We start from the raw sequence: 20,114 nt of genomic DNA, 5'->3' as shown, positions 1-20,114 counted from the left end.
CGGACCAACACAAAAATAAAGGAACCATTTAATATCCCATTGCTCCAGTGCTGGTCTTTTGCCTTTTCTGCTGAGAGTACATGACTACATTATTTACATGAGAGTGTGTTTGTTAATGGCCACAGTGTGAACGTGCAACAACAACAAAATAAAGGAACCGCTTAATATTCCGTTGCTACACTTCTGGTCTTTTGCCACTTCTGCTGAGAGTACATGACTACATTATTTATAGAAGCGTGTGTTTTAATGGCCACAGTATGAGCACGGACCAACAAAAAAATAAAGGAACCATTTAATATCCCGTTGCTTCAGTGCTGGTCTTTTGCCTTTTCTGCTGAGAGTACATGACTACATTATTTACATGAGAGTGTGTTTGTTAATGGCCACAGTGTGAACGTGCAACAACAACAAAATAAAGGAACCACTTAATATCCCGTTGCTACAGTTCTGGTCTTTTGCCACTTCTGCTGAGAGTACATGACTACATTATTTATAGAAGCGTGTGTTTTAATGGCCACAGTATGAGCAAGGACCAACAAAAAAATAAAGGAACCTTTTATATCTCGTTGCTCCAGTTCTGGTCCTTTGCTGCTTCTGCTGAGAGTACATGACTACATTATTTACATGAGAGTGTGTTTGTTAATGGACACAGTGTGAACGAGGAACTACAAAAAATAAAGGAACCATTTAATATCCTGTAGCTCCAGTTCTGGTCCTTTGCTGCTGAGAGTACATGACTACATTATTTACATGGGGGTGTGTTTGTTAATGGCCACAGTGTGAACGAGGAGCAACAAAAAAATAAAGGAACCGTTTAATATCCCATTGCTACAGTTCTGGGCCTCTGTCACTTCTGCAGAGAGTACATGACTACATTACTTACATGGGGGTGTGTTTGTTAATGGCCACAGTGTGAACATACAACAACAAAAAAATAATGGAACCATTTAATATCCTGTTGCTCCAGTTCTGGTCTTTTGCCACTTCTGCTGAGAGTACATGACTACATTATTTACATGAGGGTGTGTTTGTTAATGGTCACAGTATGAACGTGCACCAACATGTTGCACTTGTACTAATATGTGCTTCAGCTCATGTCTTTGGTTTTTCATTTTTTTTTTACTTTGTACTTACAGGGGTGTGCCTCCCCTTTTCTGGATTGTGCATTAGCTTATATAACTTTCCATGGGCAGGTATTTGAGCAGTCGGGTCTGAGTCCTGCTCTGCCCCATCTATTGATGCCTGATGACACTTAGAGGGGTAAATCACAGCGATCAAGTGAGTTATGGAATGGAAGGGATAACAGAAGTGGCAGCAGTAATGATTCTTTTATCATTAATACTTTTCCTTCTTGTAGCAAGTTTAAAAATCCAGGAGGATCCCCTTTAAGAAATTCTGGTCTTGGTCACGTGAGACATCTTTCTAATACTTGAAACCAAAATGGGTATAAGCATTGTTTTTGGGAGCACCATGTGGCGGCACACAGCATACAGTACCTATCAGTTATACTTGTGAATGATCTTTATAGTTGTTCTCTCACCTTAATGGGTAGCGCCAATCTGTTCTCTTTAAATGCTTGGAAGGTAAAGCTCCTCTGCTGTGTTGCTTTCTTGAGAGGAATGAGATTCCCTGACAACTCCACAAAAAGTTGCGTCCCATCCATAACCTGTGGATACAAGACAATGATGGAGTCAGTGTCCCATTCACGGGGGTGGTGGGGTCCTTTTGTTTTTCGCTCATCTGTTTTGGACAACTTCCAAAATTTCTGTATTTATTATGGGGTCTGTATTGTATTTTTTCGAGGGTTTGGTATTTGTATTTATTTTGGGGTCTGAATTTATTTTCAAGAGTTATTCCCAGTATTACAAGGTATCACTTATGCATATGATGGATAATAATATTGTGATGGGTGGTGGTCCGACCGCTGGGACCCTCACTAATCCAAAGAGATAGCTAAGTACAGTGCGATAGTCCCAGAGACAATGAGTAGAGCGGTGGCACCAAAGTGTCTGAGTTCTGGGTCTAATTTGATTTTGGGGTGAAAATTTGCTTTGGGTGTCTGGGGTTTGCCTCTATTTCGGGTTCTCGTTTGGGGGCTGAATTTAATTTGAAGTCAGAATACAATTTAGGGATTGAGGTCTGTTTTTATTTTGGGTTGTGATGAAGGGGTCATATTTGTGGACTAAACGCATTAAGCAAATGTTTAGGGACGGGTGGGACATCTGTAAAGAAAAATTGGAATGGCGCTCATAAGGTCCCGCTTGTTACATTACTGCTTGGAATCACTGCAATTAGGCAACTAATATGTTGGTGCAAATTGATTCTCAGGACGCGGTCCAGCGTCCACTGCAGTCATCTGTAGCCATCAGTCGGAAGTCCTCAGACCCTCCTCATATCGGCCAACATCCCTTCTTTTGATTAGTGAGCCACCATTGGCATGGCACACATGTGACATCATGACAGGCTGGTTAATCAAATGAAGAGCCATAGATGTTGATGGGTAGGAGACAGTCCTCAGAGCTCTCATCCAATGGCCACAGGTTTCTGACACGGCCGTTGGACCGGGTCGTGCAAATTACTTCCCACCAACTCTAGTTCTTATCCATGTATCCAGCATGAGTGGCATTTTCTAAACATATCAGCCAGGTTGAGAGGTCATTGATTGTCTCCAAACAACAGTACATATTTGGTCCATGCCTAAACCAAGTTGGCATCATCCATTATGGTACACATTTTGGATGGTTCTGGTCCCACATCAAAGAAATACACCTTCACATTCTAGATTTTATAGAGTCTTGAACCAGATGGGACCCTAGCGGCTGATAAACTATAGTCTTTGGTGTACCTCGATGTCCCGGCTACGTGCCACCTCTGAAAAATTTTCATGTTGCTCCAAAGTCTTCTCCAGCTTGTCACCTGTCATACAATAGCATCGTAGACGTCCTTCCCGTCCGTCTGCCATTTTGGCAAATACTACGAATCGTGCAGTATACGGAACGGCGCTAAGTTCCTTGTAGAGCTGGGTTGAGAAGGAAACTGCCTCAGCCGTACGTGGACAATCCGAGAGCCAGAACCTGCCGAGATGGTAAAAGGTCTTAAAATAAGAGAACTGCTAGAATGAGTGTCTCATACAGTCACACAATACTGCTTTACCTGGCAGAAACATTGGTTGTAAAATTGGCACATTCATTGGCATATACTAATTTAGTAGTCCCGGTAATGTCTTCCCACTGAGCAGGAGCTGTTCCACCTGACAAGTAGGAGAAGAAAATATGAAATAGAAAAAAATGAAGGCTTTAATCAAGAGGAATTGTCTCATCAGTGCCAGATCCTTCACCTGTGACGCTGCATAGGAGTCTCAGACTGGTGGTGTCCCCTTCTCCACTGTCTCGGGGGTTATCTTTCCAGGATGGCGGTAGGGGTATGCGCAGACCTATCGGTCGGTGAAATTTCCTACGTCTCGGTTCCACGGTGACAATAGGACCAAAAGTTGCTTGATTTCCAAGCAACCGAGAAACCAGATCATCTGGCACTGGTTGAGCCTAAGAGGACACAACGGCGTAAAATAATTAAGTTGCACAGGACATTGCAACTTGCATTAAAATCTATAGAGGAAAGGTCTCTTGCAACTTGTTACCTGCAACCAAAGACCCAAAAGCTCTGGGGTTTTTTGCAAGGACCTTGTCACACTAGGTCTTCATGTCACACCACCATTACCGCCGGTAAGCCCTAGCTTAGTAATAGTCTTTCATGTTCAGTTTTAGGAGGCTACTTACTTGCAATGACAACTTCACTTTCTTGGTTACAGCAGTTGGGGGGAAGGTGGCTTGAACTTGGGGTACAAGCTGGCTTTTCAGAACTCCCCCTTCCGGCCCGATGAGTTCACAATCTTGACATACCCGTGACATCACCACAAAGTATAGTGGAAAGTCAGTGGTGACGATACGACAAAGGCGCTTCTTATGTAACTCCTCCTCACTCTCCAGCTCTGAGATCAGTAACGTAGAGAAAAACGTAATACATAGAGGTTAGAACAAGCAATCACAACGGTGTACTAACATAACCCAGCCCAACCAAGGCCAAAAGGACCTTCACTGGGTGAATGGGGGCCTATGGATACCTCTGATATACACATCACTGGCTTTTTCTAGTGTACCAACAAATGGACGCTATATGAACATAGTCTTAAAGGGGTCTATCAACAGGATTTCACCCCCCAAACTATATATATGTGCATATAGCTCTTTCAAAGACAAGTCCAGCAATATCTTTACATGGTCAATCCGAAATCAGCGTTTGTATAGATATGCAAATGAGGCTGAAGAGCTATTTGTAGATCAGAAACCTTTGTCACTTCAGCTCTATTTCCTGATCAGCACCACCTTCTCCAGCCTGACTGACACCCTCTAAGCCGTCTGGCTTCAGGCAAAGGAGCCCTGAGTCAAGCAGGAGGACACTGCCATGGATAGAGAATAGAGTAGAGCTAGAGTGACAAAGGTTTCAGATCTTCCATAGTTTTTCAGCCTCATTTGCATATCAATTTAAATGCTGTTTTCTCAGTAATGGAGGAAAGGACTGGCCATGTAAAGTTATTGCTGGACTTGTCTCTCAAAGAGCTACACGCGGATATATAATAGTTTGGGTGGTGAAGTCCTGCTGACAGACCCCTTTAAGCTAGACATACATATTAGATAGCTGTTGGCCGTAGGTTCGGCTGACAGCTATCTCACCTGACTACCCCATACACAGAAATGTTTGCTCCTGTGTTCTCTATGAGAGAGAATTATCTGGTAGCACCTTATCGTCTGGCTCAAAAAACAGGATCAGGTGATGGTTTTACAACCACCCGACAGGTATGTGCCCTGAGATAATCTGTTGGAGAGAGTTAGGGCGCCCTCATACACACTGGATGGTCTGACGATCCTAGGAAAAATCAGCATTGACTTTTACCTAATGTCTATAGGGGGCCTTACGACAAGCTAAGCTCCTGAAGGAAACAGATTTGGTAAGTATAGTAAAAAGTCACAGAGCAAACAACATTCTCCAAATGATAACTTTAAAACTACTTGCCCAAATATATCAACTCTCCAAAGTATACAAGTGTAACCATGCAAAAGAGTCGTTCTGGCTTAGAAAACCTTTCTTAAAGGGAATCTGTCAGAAGGATTTTGCTACATAATCTGAAGACAGCATGCTATAGGGGTTAAAACCCAGATTTCAGTGATGCCTCCCTTATCAGGCTTTGTGGTTTTGTTTGCTTACAATGGTTGCTTTAGCACCAGTAGCTTATCATTGATGTGACTAGCTGGGTGAGTGAGCCCTGGTCTGATTTCTGCCCCCTCCTGTGATAGGCACCTCAGTGCAGTGGCGTAGCGTGGGGGGGGCGGTCCGCCCCAGGCGGCACGTGTGTGGGGGCGGCGCGGCAGCAGCAGCAATTCCTCTCCTCTGTGGGAGAAGCGCGCCGCGGAGGCACTGTGCAGCAGCTGTAATGACATCTATGACAGGTCAGGTAGGTACAACGCGAGCATAAGCAGGTGGGTCACATGACCGCGCTATACCGCTGACCCTAGAGTTGGGCTTTCCTCCACTCACATTTACCTGCAGCGCCATGCAGTGCTTCCCTCCTCCTGATATCTGCACCTCTTACATGATGGTGCAGGATAGAGGTCAGGAGGACCTTCTTCTCCCAGATAATGATGATCACTGGTGATCGTGGATAAATCTACGGTTTGTAAATGACTGGGTCCCTATAAATGTCCCATCAGCAGCAGTGACCCCAGAGGCGGTGAGGTGTCTCTGGGGTGTGCCCCTTCTGAGTGTCCTGTCAGGCTGCCACTGGTCTACTGATTGAGGAAGCGCTTAGTACTGGCACATCCACAGTGGTCCACGCCCTGGTGTGCATGCGCTGACCCTGAGCGTGGTTGTGGGCCATCAGAGCCAGCACAGAGCTCCATACTCGGTGACGCAGTCACGGTGTGCATGTGCCGGCATCCAGTTCTGCCACACAGGTCGTAGAAACTAGTCTAGAAATGTAGAAATAATAACAGTAGAGTTAGTAGCAGACTAAAAATTAGATCTTTGAGTGTAGTGTGGGCTCTTCGGATGCTTCCGGATTATCAACGACCAAAGGGGCGGCTAATTTTTCGACCGCCCCAAGCGCCACAAACAGTTGCTATGCCACTGCCTCTATAGAGCCTGGTGTGGGTGGGGTTAGTTTTCTCAGCTCTGCTTCATGCTAAATCTAAAAACTCTAATTGTGTCAGAACCGCTGCACACAGTAATCTAAGTGATACATCATTGGATTCAGATTCTCGTTGCCTACGTCACGCTGCTCTCAGATAAGGTAGTACAAACCTGCTGACAGATTCCCTTTAAGTACTCTTTTAGGGAATACTGATTTAATGGGTCACTTGCTCATGACCATCAGCAGCTGCAAAGAGTTTCTCTTACTCTGCAGGACCCAGCATGTCCATTTAATACTTAAAAAGCATAGTGATTTCAATGGGAGTTGTGTAATGCTTTATCTTCTCTGTGATCTGGAAACGATTGCTGACAGGTCCATCTACAGATTACAGTTGATCATTAGTGGTCCAAGTAGTTAGAAACGCTTTGATTGGCGTATTGTTGGAGTGGTGTCTAAAATGTAAGAGGTTATTCCCAATTTCATATATGGGTATTGTTGGATAGTGCTCGTAAAAACAATTTACTGTATTAAAATTTGATGCCGCTCGTGAAATATTGACATTTTTCTTTTGTTTAGGACACCGACCACCGTTGCTGTCAGTCTCAATACGCATTTATGGAAATGGTAACAGCCCTTAAAAATTGGTGTGTGTCCAAAATAATTACCCAGCCATAACTTAAGGAAGCTGATAGAATTTTTCTGAACTCGGATCAAAATTTTTCTTCTATTTCGAGAGGAATAACCATTCCTTTGGTTAAGGACCACATCATACCTTCATCCATGCCACTCAGTGCCTCTTCCAGATATTCCTTCCCATAACGATTCTGATGTTCTTTCCACACTGACCCGTTATCACTACGCAGGATAACCAGTTCTCGATCACCGCGTCCCACCGAGGAAAAGTGAGGGATCTCCACCACCACTGGGCTACAAGTACGGGAGTGACATATATATACATCAGTAAGGCGATTAGGAAAAAGAGCAAGGTACTAAAGTGATACAACCCTAAGGAACCCACCTAAGAAACTGAGCCCCAGTAGGACCCAGAGCGATGATCCTGCTGGTCAGACCCTCTTCTTCACCCAGTGGAGGGGGACAGTTCAGCTTTTGTGGTTTTACAAGGCGACATGTTATTCTGGTGGGTGCAGCACAAGTCCTAGGTGGTATAATAACCCTCAGACCATTGTGACGGCTTCCACGCATGGATCCACCCCGGGCATCTACCATAAAACTGACTAAAAACCTGCAACAAAAAGCCGTTTCAATGAACTGTGCACAATTATGTAGCACAAGTGAGTATAAATAATACTGTAATTCATTTTACACTGAAAAAAACGGTAAAATGCCTCGATTAACGATAGATGGGAGAGAGAGACGTAGGAAACATCTCTATGGAGGAGTGGGAAGAGGTCCTTGAATTGATAGGGAAGATCTCGATAAATACGGCCCAGAGAAGGTCTCGAAAATTTTTGGTGCACAGAGTCTACAGGACCCCCAAAGCATTATGTAAGGTGAGCCTCAGAGGAGACGATGTTTGTCCAAGATGGAGGGAGGAAGGAGAGGACTTTATGTATATGGTTTGGTCTTGCCCCAAATTGAGTAAGCCGGGTGGAAAATTAGTAATGGAAGTCTATGGTCTCCAAATCTCACTTAACCTAAGGACATGTATTTTGGGCCTTATTTGGGATGAGGAAGGTCCGTGTCCAATCTGGCTGGCCATAATCAAAATATTTTATCACGCCAGAAAGCCGTAAGCAAGAACTGGTTAGCAAATGATCTTCCCATGATAGATGAAATAATACCATGTCTAAATAATACAATACTGATGGAAAAGAAGATGTATGTTAATAGGGGAGCAATGGCTATGTTTGGTAAACAATAGGGTTTATATCTCATCATGGAGCTGGATTCACAATTACACTGCTCAGTGCCACTATATGATGTCCCCCATGCTGCTGCTTTCTAGCATTTGTTTGAGCTCACCCACAGATAGATTCACAGCTACACTGCTCAATACTCCTATATGATGTCCTTTATGCTGCTACTTACTAGTGTTTTATTTCACTCCAGTGTTGGATTCACAGCTACATTGCTCTGTACTGCTATATGATGTCATCCATGCTGCTGCTTTCTAGTACTTTTTTATTCCACCACAGAGCCACATTCACAACTACACTGCTTAGTACTGCTGATGATGTCCTCCATGCTGCTGATTTCTAGCAATTGTCTTATCTCGCCCCACAATTGGATTCACAGCTACACTATTCAGTAATGCTGTAGGTTTTCCTCCATTTTGCTGCTTTCTATTAATTATTTTATTTCACTCCAGAGCTAGATTCGATTCACAGGCATACTATTCAATAATACTGTATAATGTTCTCTGCTGCTTTCTAGTAAGTGTTTTATTTCACTCCAGAACTGGATTCACAGCTAGACTGCATTATAATGTCCTCCATGCTACTGCAGATCCTCAACATGTGCTGGATAAAGATAGAAGAACAAGAATCCCTCATAGCTATGTGTGCCATGTATGGGAGATATCATAGCAGCTAGCCTCCATCCACTAGCTCAGAGACGACTACAAATTCAATATGTAGCCTGCAGAGGAGAAAAACTGGTGAAAATACAGGATACAAATCATATTATGATGAGAAACAGTATTATTCTTCATAGATACACATGACTGCTTTTTCTGAAAAGTTACCTAACGCTAGAAGCACAATGTAAGAGTTTCTAATGCCCTTTGAGTGATAAAGCTGGCTTGGAGAATAAAATGGCAGCATCAGTTTTGCATCACCATGGTCCCCGCTTGCCATATGTATGAGGTTTTCTTTTGTCTTTGATGCAGATTCATGAATATTTGTTGCATAATCCATCCTGCGGTCGTCCAACATTTATTGCTAAAGCAGATTTATGACAGCTACTGATGGCGGCATGTGAAAACACCATCTGCAGCACAACACTTGTCGAGATGGCGGGGTCGCTTTTCTGTAACATTCACCTACTATAAACCTGTTCTGGTTTGCACAATCTATATTTATACATCCCAAGTTTGTCCTATTTCTTTTTTTTTTTTTGTCTTGTTGCCAGGATTGTGCGAACTGGAAAAAAATATTTTGCCAATCTAAATAGATATTTCACATGTAAGTATCAGCAGCATCCATAAGGTTTGAGAAGCCGGACCCCATGGGGTAGCTGTGTTAAATGGGTTATTCACCCCTGGTGACAATTTTTCTTTTTTTTTTTTATTACTGAAATTTGTGGCTAAAAATCATTTTTGCAATACTGTTTTATGAAACATTTTTGCACCATTTGGCTTTTAACAGACTCGTTGTTTCCTTGCACATTCAAGTTTTGATGTGGGCTACGGTCAAAAAATCAGCTAAGGCTGGTTTCACACTTGCGTTTTTTTGCGCTGTATTTTAGCGCTAAAAATCGCATGCGCTTTTTTCCCTATATTTTGCATGGGATGCGCTTATGTGCGCATACACATGTGTTTGTATGCGTTTTTACGAGCATGCGCTTTTTTGTGGTGTGCGCTCGGGCGCACAAAATGCATCCTGTTGCATTTTTTGGGCGTCCGACTTGCCTCAAAAAAACGCATGCGAGCGCAATGCGTTTTTTTACAGCAAGACACCCATTATAAGTCTATGGGTGCGCATATGTGCGCATTGGCATGTTCATGTATGCAATTTTTTGCACATGCGTTTTTTTGTTGACCATTGGTTAGACAATGGAAATTAGGGGTTTGGGTTAGAGTTAGGGTTAGTTAAGGGGGTTTAGGGTTAGGGTTTGGGTTAGTATGGTTTGGTTAAGGGTTAGGGTTAGGGTATGGTTTGGTAAAGGGTTAGGGTCAGGGTTAGGGTTAGGGTATGGTTTGGTTAAGGGTTAGGGTTAGGGAATGGTTTGGTTAAGGGTTAGGGTTAGGGTTAGTAAAGTCATGGTTTGGGTTAGTGTGAGGGGCCAACTAATGTTGGAAAAAACCGCAAACGCGGTAAAAACGCACTAAAAACGCATACAAACGCATAAAAACGCTGCGTTTTTTTCATGCATGCTCATAAAAATGCTTGAAAAAAATGCAGCATTTGTATGCGTTTTTTCCATGCGTTTTTTTGCGGGAAAAACGCGCTGCAAAACAAAGCAAGTGTGAAAGTAGCCTAAAAGCAGCTAAAAATAAAAAAAAAAAATGAAGCAAATAAGAGTTAGAAACTCTTCCATTCCAGAACAAGCTCGCTGACAGATTCTCTGTTAACTTATTTCTACAGTTAGCAATAAACAGGGGGGTATAGGTAAAATTGGTGCAAAATTGTTTATGAAACCCAATTACAGAAAAAATACGATACAGAAAAACACCCAAAAATGTCCCCAAAGGTGGACAACCCCTTTAAAAAAGAGCATTCAGCTGGTTTTATCCATATACCTTCTATACTTGTTGTCCAGTCGTTCAGTCGACAGCTATCTCCCCTAAACTCGTCAAACACATGAACTTGGGACAAGGCCAAGAAAATGTTGAATATGGGAAGGGGAGTCAAGCCGGCCATGCACAATAGATAGCAGTCGGCCAAACTATTGCTCGGGTAATAAGCTTCTTTCAGGCCTCTTTGGGAGTTAACTCTCTCTTTTGAGAGTAAAGAGTAGAGCATGCTGAAATCAAGCATGCCCGATCCTTCGCTTCTGCAGTCAGGACACTGTGGTTTATTACAGTGCTGTCTAAATACTTAGTTTTAATGTGCAGTCAGAGGTGTAACTTGAGGTTTCAGGGTCTGAATGCAAAATCTACAAACCTATGATGTAGCCTTTGGGTTCCTGCAGGCACAGGTGGCACTGCCCGCCTCTGCATGCACGACAGTGGCATTGTAATGAAAAGCAGAGATCCCCACTGCGCCCTACTCGTCACTCACCCAGTATGGACAGGACTGGCCACAGGACTGATATTGTCCGATGTCTCGGTGGCGGGACTGCTGGGGATCAGAGATTCATCGTCTAATTCCCTGGACAACTGAAATCAGAGAGAAACATTTGTTTTTTTGCTAATAATAATATGGATTTGGGCCACCCAATAGTGGGCAACCTGAGGATGGCAGGAAGCAGGCAAACTAGCAATGCAAAATAATGACATATTATTAGTTGAGTAGGAGGAAATGTTTTCTTTTAGCTTCCACTCCAAGGATTTACTAAGATTTACCTAGTGCCCCAACAGCTTGAGAACTAGAGGGACCTGTTATTCCATGATGCCCTCTGCTACGTCACCATAGACTGCTGATGCCAATAATGGAGGTCACCACTAACGTCCACTCTACAGTCCAACATCAGGGCACTAATACTTAGTATGTTATGGAAGATGTGGTCATGTCTCAGTCATTATGCCCCATGTGTATTTCCCCTACAATCCGGAGACATTTTTTGGTGACCACTGTGCCACCAAGTATTCTGGGCATTGTGCATGTATAACGACATCCTAATTATCAAATTGTTTTAGTGTCCATCTACTAATCTGGTGTCCTTCTACTGGCCTCGTGTCCCTCTACTGATCCTGTGTCCCTCTACTTAGTGCTCCTACTGACCTAGTGTCCCTTTACTGACCTGGTGTCCTTCTACTGTCCTGATGTCCCTCTACTGATCTGGTTTCCTTCTACTGGCCTGATGTCCCTCTACTGAAGCCATGTCCCTCTACTGATCCCTTGTCCCTCTACTTACTGCTCCTACTGACCCAGTGTCCCTTTACTGATCCGGTGTCCTTCTACTGATCTGGTGTCTTTCTCCTGGCCTGATGTCCATCTACTGAACCCATGTCCCACTACTGATCCCATGTCCCGCTACTTATCCCGAGTCCCTCTGCTGATGCCATGTCCCTCTACTGATGTTGTGTCCCTCTACTGATGTTATGTCCCTCTACTGATGTTATGTCCCTCTACTGATGTTATGTCCCTCTACTGATGCCGTGGCTTTCTACTGATCCTGTATCCCTCTACTGAACTATTGTCCCTCTACTTACTGCTCCTACTGACCAAGTGTCCCTTTATTGATCTGGTGTCCTTCTACTGATTTGGTTTCTTTCTCTTGGCCTGATGTCCGTCTACTGATCCCATATCCCTCTACTGATCCCATGTCTCTACTGATCCCGTGTTCCTCTGCTGATGTTGTGTCCCTCTACTGATGCCGTGGCTTTCTAATGATCCTGTGTCCCTATACTGAACCCGTGTCCCTCTACTGAACCTGTGTCCCTCTACTGATCCGGGGTCCTTCTACTGATCCCGTGTCATCCTGATCCCTTGTCCCTCTACTGATACAGTGTCCTTCTACTGATACAGTGTCCTCTACTGATACAGTGTCCTTCTACTGATCCCATGTCTCTCTACTGATCCCGTGTCATCCTGATCCCTTGTCCCTCTACTGATACAGTGTCCTTCTACTGATACAGTGTCCTCTACTGATACAGTGTCCTTCTACTGATCCCGTGTCCCTCTACTGATACTGTGTCCTTCTACTGATCCCGTGTCCCTCTACTGATACAGTGTCCTTCTACTGATCCCATGTCCTTCTACTGATCCAGTGTGCTCTACTGATCCGGTGTCCCTCTACTGATCCAGTGTCCCTCTACTGATCCAGTGTCCTTCTACTGATCCAGTGTGCTCTACTGATCCAGTGTCCCTCTACTGATCCAGTGTCCTTCTACTGATCCAGTGTGCTCTACTGATCCAGTGTCCCTCTACTGATCCAGTGTCCCTCTACTGATCCGGTGTCCCTCTACTGATCCGGTGTCCCTTTTTGCTCATACAAAATCACAACTATTGGAACTACTGTAATCAATACCTGCAAAAATAAGTCTACTGCCTTGGTCCCTTATTGTACCTGCCTGGATATTCCCTGCATATCAGACCTCCATCCTGTTTTGTTAGCTCATGATTTTCTTTGCTTTCTGGTGTCTGTATTCAGCCATTTTTAGAGTTACTGGCTAAAGGAAAAACTGATGAAGGACATGAACCCACCCACATGAAAAATTGTTTTCTTTCAGCCATGATCTATAAGTACCCCTATAAATACACACTGCTTACGCTTGAATTATTTACCGGTTCATCCTCCTCCTTTTTAAGTATGACGGTTTCGGGAGTGACACAGGGAATTCTGGGTATTGCGGGTGATCCAACTCTATAAAGGGAAAGCAAACAATTATTTTTGGGACATGAAAATATCAGTCTTCTATGGTGTCACTTAACGAGGTAACAGAGGCCACCTTGAAAGGATAGCTTTCTTGATCTGTTCACTTAGTGTTGGCAGATGCTGGTGAGGTTGGGTACTATTGGGCTGCTTGGATACTACCCTGGCCGATGACATGTTGCTGTGACAGTGGGCGTCAGGCAGTGCGGCATTTAAGGCTTTTTGTGACATGGTTTTCCCATTTTGGGGTTATTTTTTTGGTGGTTGCAGGCCCCTGGGGTGCAATTGGTTGTATGTGACTTGGGCGGTGGTTGCGGCTCAGTGGTTGCGGCACAGTGGTTGATAAGGGAATTTGCTGTTGAGGGTCTATGTGTGGCCTGAGCCTAAAAGAGTAGGGACTTACTTAAAAAAGTGTTGCTTTGAACTGTGACAAGTGGAATTATATAGCCCCAAGTAAAATGATTGACATCCATACATGTCATGACAGTATGGAGGCCTGATAATCACAAGAGGCACTGAGGGGGTGCCGACTGAGAAAGTTCACACTAGCCTTGTCCGGCTGCCATATTGGTACTCCATGGCAGCCGGACCAGAGCACTGTGAACTTCATGCGGACATCCTGGGCAGCTCTTGTGATCACAAGACCCCTGCGATGTAAGGATGACGATGTATTGACGTCATGAAGTGGACACCCCACCAAGGTCTTGAAAATCTTTTTGCTCAACTTTACCTTTTAATATTTGTTTATTTTTACATACCCCTGATCCAGCTTGGGTAAGAACTCCATATCTGTGTCTTCATCGGGCTCCCTCGGTCCTGTGTGAGGAGGTCTGAAGTCTGGAGGCTCCTCTCCTGAAGACAGTAAAGAGGAAATACAGACAACTGCCAAGAACTTGGGCCTCGCATTTATACCAATGGCGGCCACATATCTATGTACACGTCCGTCATCGGAGGGGATTTCTGGAACAGCTTGACATAACAACATAGTGACATACGCAGATAATAATTTGTGCAAGAAGACGGTCACACACACAACGTGCAAACAGGCACAAGACATAGATATCTGATGTGTGCGGCAGGAATGGCCCACAGATTGCAGAAGCCTGTAATAGTATGCATTATGCCAATGAAAAGCATGGCCGTGACTTATAAAGAGGGGAGTGATGCTTCCCTTTATGTAATACATATGGCGGGTTACCAACTCATGTCATGTCCTTAGAACACAAGGTCTGGACTACGGGTGTAGCTGTGTTGCTCTATGCAGACCCAACCTAATGTGTAAATACATTCCTGAGATTGTACATTTGGTCACTAAATACTAAACACTACATGAGAAAGCAGCCTGATGTAGTCCAGTAGAGAATCCATATTCCTATTCCATAGATGAAAACTTCCCAAACTTCTTCCTCCAAGACCTGACTAGACACAATCCATGTTGGCGTCTGGACACCATTTTAACTTCTGTTTGCCTACATTAACAAGTGAAGTGTTTGCCTATGTTGAATCTGACGTCTGTGTTATAAATGAATCTAAAGCAAAAATCCAAAGCCGACACTCAGTTTACTAAGTGCTATGGACACATGGAAACCCAAAAAGGATTGGGCCCATTCTTATCATACTCTGAATGTGTTTATAGTTTTCCTATGGCAATCATCATAGAAGAAGATCTCACTGGATTTAATGAACTGGTGATGGACCACTTGTGCTGGGACAAGGAGGTCCCTCCAGCTGCCCCCGCGCCTCATCAAACAGGCTCAACAAAACTAATATAACAAGTGGTTTCTACAAAATACAACTTTTACTGACTGGTGTGGTATCAGAATTACTCGTGCCTTCATGACAAGCGTACTTAGTAGAGCCCCTCAGGCTGTTATGACCTGCTGCAAACGTGATGTATAGCCAGACATTTCTCATGAGCAATGGCCTCCAGGTCACTAATATTTTTGGGTTGGACGAGAGAGAGGTCCAAAAAGTTAGGAGATTATTGCCTTACACAAACAAGAAGGATACAAACAAATACAAAGGTACTGAATGGTCCAAGAGATACAGATAGAAGCAAAGTCCACATGTTCAAAGTTATAGGAACACCGGCTACACTTCCTGGACTTGGCAGAAAGAGGAAGCTGTCACCGACTGTCATTATTCCTGAGGAGGCAAGGGGTCAAAAACCCTTGAGTGACTGCAAAAGACCTACAGTAAGAAGTGGTGGCAGCAGGCATTAGGGGGCAGGTACATCAAAGTGTTACATCTGAAAACTAAAGTAAAACACTTGGAGTTGCACAAAAGTTTTGCGATTTTAGCCACTTTTAAGCTAGTTTCAAGCAACTCCGCAAAAATGGGTAATGCTGGGGAAAATCTGGGGAGTAACATTTCTGGCAAGACAAATTCATTTATGTGCAGTGAATTTGGCGCATCTTATTCCAGCATGCCCCTCATTAAGATTAGTGTACAAAACCCCCAACTTAATCAATTAAGGTTTCAGTTTGTACAGTAAGAAGCTATTAGATGAAGAAGAGCTCTATGAACGCCATGAATTACACCTACAGGGAAGGTGCCAGGAAGGGCGCCGAAACGCGTAGGAAGGAATAAAGAAATAAAGAAGTACTTTGTTACAACATCTTGCATCTCAGGTAATTTTGTGGACTCAGCAGCGCGGACTGTGGCACACCTTGCTTCCCATATTCTCTGGCAGTTTTTCCACATTGGAGTGGTCGGTGGAGGTCCTGCAGCAGCTGATACTGTGTTATGTTTTCAAGCCAGTTGTGGGTCACACAACTGGAATAGGTGAGTGGAACTGCATTACACCACTCGCATCGTAGTGTCACTAGTGATAGGGCACTATTGCGCCTCTTGTTCCCCCACCCTTTTTGTATGAATTACACCTCTACTGACCCAAATGAAGAAGAAAAGTCAGCTCCAACATGCTCAAAACCATATGAACAAGCCATAGACGTTTTGAGATTCTGCTCTGTGGAGTGGTAATACAAAGTGGTAATACAAATTTAAACTTTTGGACCTATGGATCAGTGGCATGTCTGTAGGAGAAAGAATGAAGCATGTGCTGAAAAGAACACCCTGCCAACAATGAAGCATGTAACTGGTTTGATGTCTATAGTGAAGCATGGTGGTGGCTCGGTGATGCCTACAGAGAAGCACGGTGGTGGCTCAGTGATCCCTATAATGAAAGATGGCAATGATTCTGTGATGGCTATAGTGCAGCATGGTGGTGGTTGAGTGATTCCTATAGTGAAACATGGCAATGGTTTTGTGATGCCTATATTGCAGCATGGTAGCTCAGTGATGACTACAGTGAAACATGGTGGTGACTTTGAGATCATTATAGTGAAAGAGGGAGATAGCTCTGTGATGCCTATAGTGAAGCATAATGGCAGCTCGGGAATGTCTAGAGTGAAGCATGGTAGTGGCTCAGTGATGCCTACAATGAAGAATGGTGGTGGCTTAGTGATGATTACAGTGACGTATGGTAGTGGCTGCTCGATGATGCTCTGGGGCTGCTTTGCTTCCTCTGGCAATGAAAACCTACAACGTGTGGAGAACAAATTGGATACAATAAAGTATCAAGAAATCTTAAGAGAACACATCATGTCTTCAGTAAGGAAGCTTGAGCTTGGGTGTGATTAAATCTTCCAAAATGACAATGATCTCAAGCAATCTTCATAGTCCACCAAGGTCTGGTGTCAGAAAAAATCCTGGAAGATTCAGGTGTGACAGTCACAATCAATCTGAACCCAACAGAAAATCATTGGTGGCATTTAAGGAAGGCAGTTGCACCGAAACCCAAGAATATTAGTGACCTAGCTGGAAGCCATGGACCATGACGATTGGGATTCCTCAGGAACGCTGACATCTGACTAAGCATCATATCTGTAGCAGGTTACAACAGCCAGAGGTGATCTACTAAGTACTAAAGATGCTGGTCATACAAAGGTGAATAATTCTCCGACCGCAGTAGTGAATAAAACTGGTATTTTGCGCCTGGTTTGGAGAAACCAATTGTTATATTAGTTGTTATTTGCATTGTCCTTGTTTGATTGGTTTATTGTAAACAGCAGAAAGTTTGTAACTTTCGTTAATAAACCTGATTTGCAATGGAGGGTGGGAAGGCTTCATAATTTTGATTGTACCTGTACTAAAACTTCCTGTTGCATCATGGAGACACCTGACCAGGTGTAAAGCCACTTGCTGAGTTTTACTATTATTATTATTATTATTATTAATAATAATAATAATAATAATAATATCTCATTTAAAAAAGGAGTCAAAGAAAAGCAAAGACGGCATATAAATAACACAGTAATGGAGACTATGACTAAAAGCATTCTCCTTGTAAATGAACGCTAATTATCTGTCAATGGAAACCTAATGAAACCCGCTAATTACCACTGTTTATACAATGACGTGCAAAACTAACATCTAATTAACACACTTTATAGCACCGAGAGAAAGTTTTTAAAGCCCAAGTGTAATGATGAAAACGATTGCACCGTAACAACGCACAATAAATCGCTGATTCTTTGTTTAGCATAATATTGCGGACAGTAAGATTAATTAAGAGTTAAAGATTAAACAAGGCAATTACTAGGTGCTTCTGTATGGGAACGACGCTGGTTTCTGTAGGGTTCTTAGTTAAATCATTGTTTGTGATTAGATTTTTAGTATTTACCGTGAGAAGAGTTACACTTTATTAAAAGTTGCCTCCTTAGATATATTGTCAATGATACATTTCTGTCTACCTGAAGCCACCACTAGAGGGAGCTCTTCAAGTTAGTGTATACTGCTTCAATATTGAACTCAGTGTATAAACTGTAACCTCCTAAGCTCCCCCTAGTGGCGAATGCAGGAAGCAAGAAACTTAAAAACTGTATCTAAGGCTGTATTTAAAGGGAACCTGTCACCAGAAATAACGCTATTAACCTGAAGATATGGGGTTAATCTGTACATTAATAGTGTTATCAACCTGCCGACGCAAGCACTTAGCAGATCACTGTGGGGAGAAAATGAACTTTATTCCCGTCGGCTGTGTTCCAGTTTCAGTCACGGGGGCGACGCAGACGAGGTTTCACTCAAGGCTCTGAGTATAGAAAGCCGCGGCTGTAACCGTACCCCCGACCCTGAATGACACTCGCTCTGCACTGGGGCCAGCAATCAGGTTCTCTTCAAAAGTCTAGAGGTGTAGTCTGGAACATCATATAACAGAAGTCTAGATGTATTGTCTGGAGCCCTCTATAACAGCAGTCTGGATGTGTAGTCGAGCTCTGTACAACAGCAGTCTGGAGCCCCCTATAACAGCAGTCTGGATGTGTAGTCTGGAGCCCCCCTATAACAGCAGTCTGGATGTGTAATCTGGAGCCCCCTATAACAGCAGTCTGAATATGTAGTCTGGAGCCCCCTATAACGCAGTCTGGATATGTAGTCTGGAGTCCCCTATACCAGCAGTCTGGAAGTGTAATCTGGAGCCCCCCTATAACAGCAGTCTGGATGTGTAGTCTGGAGCCCCCTATAACAGCAGTCTGAATGTGTAGTCTGGAGCCCCCTATAACGCAGTCTGGATATGTAGTCTGGAGTCCCCTATACCAGCAGTCTGGATGTGGATGTGTAGTCTGGAGCCCCCTATAACAACAGTCTGTATGTGTAGTCTGGAGCCCCCTATAACAGCAGTCTGGATGTGGATGTGTAGTCTGGAGCCCCTATAACAACAGTCTGGATGTTTAGTCTGGAGCCCCCTGTAACAGCAGTCTGAAGCCCCCTATAACAGCAGTCTGGATGTATAGTCTGGAGCCCCCTATAACAGCAGGCTGGATGTGCAGTCTGGAGCCCCCGATAACAGCAGTCTGAATGTGTAGTCTGGAGCCCCCTATAATGCAGTCTGAATATGTAGTCTGGAGTCCCCTATACCAGCAGTCTGGATGTGGATGTGTAGTCTGGAGCCCCCTATAACAACAGTCTGTATGTGTAGTCTGGAGCCCCCTATAACAGCAGTCTGGATGTGGATGTGTAGTCTGGAGCCCCTATAACAACAGTCTGGCTGTTTAGTCTGGAGCCCCCCTGTAACAGCAGTCTGGATGTATTGTCTGAAGCCCCCTATAGCAGAAGTCTTGATGTGTCGGCTGGAGCCCCCTATAACAGCAGTCTGAATATGTAGTCTGGAGCCCCCTATAACACAGTCTGGATGTGCAGTCTGGAGCCTCCTATAACAGCAGTCTGGATGTGTAGTCTGGAGCCCCCTATAACAGCAGTCTGGATGTGTAGTCTGGAGCACCCTATAACAGCAGTCTGGATGTGGATGTGTAGTCTGGAGCCCCCTATAACAGCAGTCTGAAGCCCCCTATAACAGCAGTCTGGATGCATAGTCTGGAGTCCCCTATAACAGCAGGCTGGATGTGCAGTCTGGAGCCCTAACAGCAGTCTGGATGTGTAGTCTGGAGCAACCTATAACAGCAGTCTGGATATATAGTCTGGAGCCCCCCTATAACAGCAGTCTGGATGTATTGTCTGGAGCCCCCTATAGCAGAAGTCTGGATGTGTCGGCTGGAGCCCCCTATAACAGCAGTCTGGATATATAGTCTGGAGCCCCCCTATAACAGCAGTCTGGATGTATTGTCTGGAGCCCCCTATAGCAGAAGTCTGGATGTGTCGGCTGGAGCCCCCTATAACAGCAGCCTGGATGTGTCGGCTGGAGCCTCCTATAATAGCAGTCTGGATGTGTAGTCTGGAGCCTCCAAAACAGCAGTCTGGAGGTGTCGGCTGAAGC

At 44.1% G+C, this 20,114-nt stretch overlaps 1 protein-coding gene across 7 annotated transcripts in view; it reads right to left on the bottom strand.

Moving 5' to 3' along the window:
* The window catches only part of ANK1 (ankyrin 1), a 321,679-nt gene that overhangs the window by 65,862 nt on the left and 235,703 nt on the right, over positions 1 to 20,114 (bottom strand). For 5 of the 7 annotated variants that reach the window (XM_073588874.1, XM_073588875.1, XM_073588877.1 and 2 more), the window contains 10 exons: positions 14,101 to 14,194; positions 13,255 to 13,333; positions 11,086 to 11,183; positions 7,203 to 7,427; positions 6,957 to 7,111; positions 3,777 to 3,988; positions 3,338 to 3,542; positions 3,154 to 3,250; positions 2,846 to 3,074; positions 1,541 to 1,666 (listed from right to left, as the gene is read on the bottom strand). In XM_073588874.1, coding sequence (XP_073444975.1) covers positions 1,541 to 1,666; positions 2,846 to 3,074; positions 3,154 to 3,250; positions 3,338 to 3,542; positions 3,777 to 3,988; positions 6,957 to 7,111; positions 7,203 to 7,427; positions 11,086 to 11,183; positions 13,255 to 13,333; positions 14,101 to 14,194 — 1,520 coding nt within the window. Of the gene's footprint in view, positions 1 to 1,540; positions 1,667 to 2,845; positions 3,075 to 3,153; positions 3,251 to 3,337; positions 3,543 to 3,776; positions 3,989 to 6,956; positions 7,112 to 7,202; positions 7,428 to 11,085; positions 11,184 to 13,239; positions 13,334 to 14,100; positions 14,195 to 20,114 lie in introns of all 7 variants that reach the window. The other 2 variants (XM_073588873.1, XM_073588876.1) reach the window with 1 other exon arrangement.

The sequence above is a fragment of the Dendrobates tinctorius genome, unplaced genomic scaffold, assembly GCF_039654945.1.
Source record: "Dendrobates tinctorius isolate UK_male_01 unplaced genomic scaffold, ASM3965494v1 ptg000104l, whole genome shotgun sequence".
Taxonomy (NCBI): Eukaryota; Metazoa; Chordata; class Amphibia; order Anura; family Dendrobatidae; genus Dendrobates; species Dendrobates tinctorius.
This window is presented reverse-complemented; position numbering and strand designations above follow the sequence as displayed.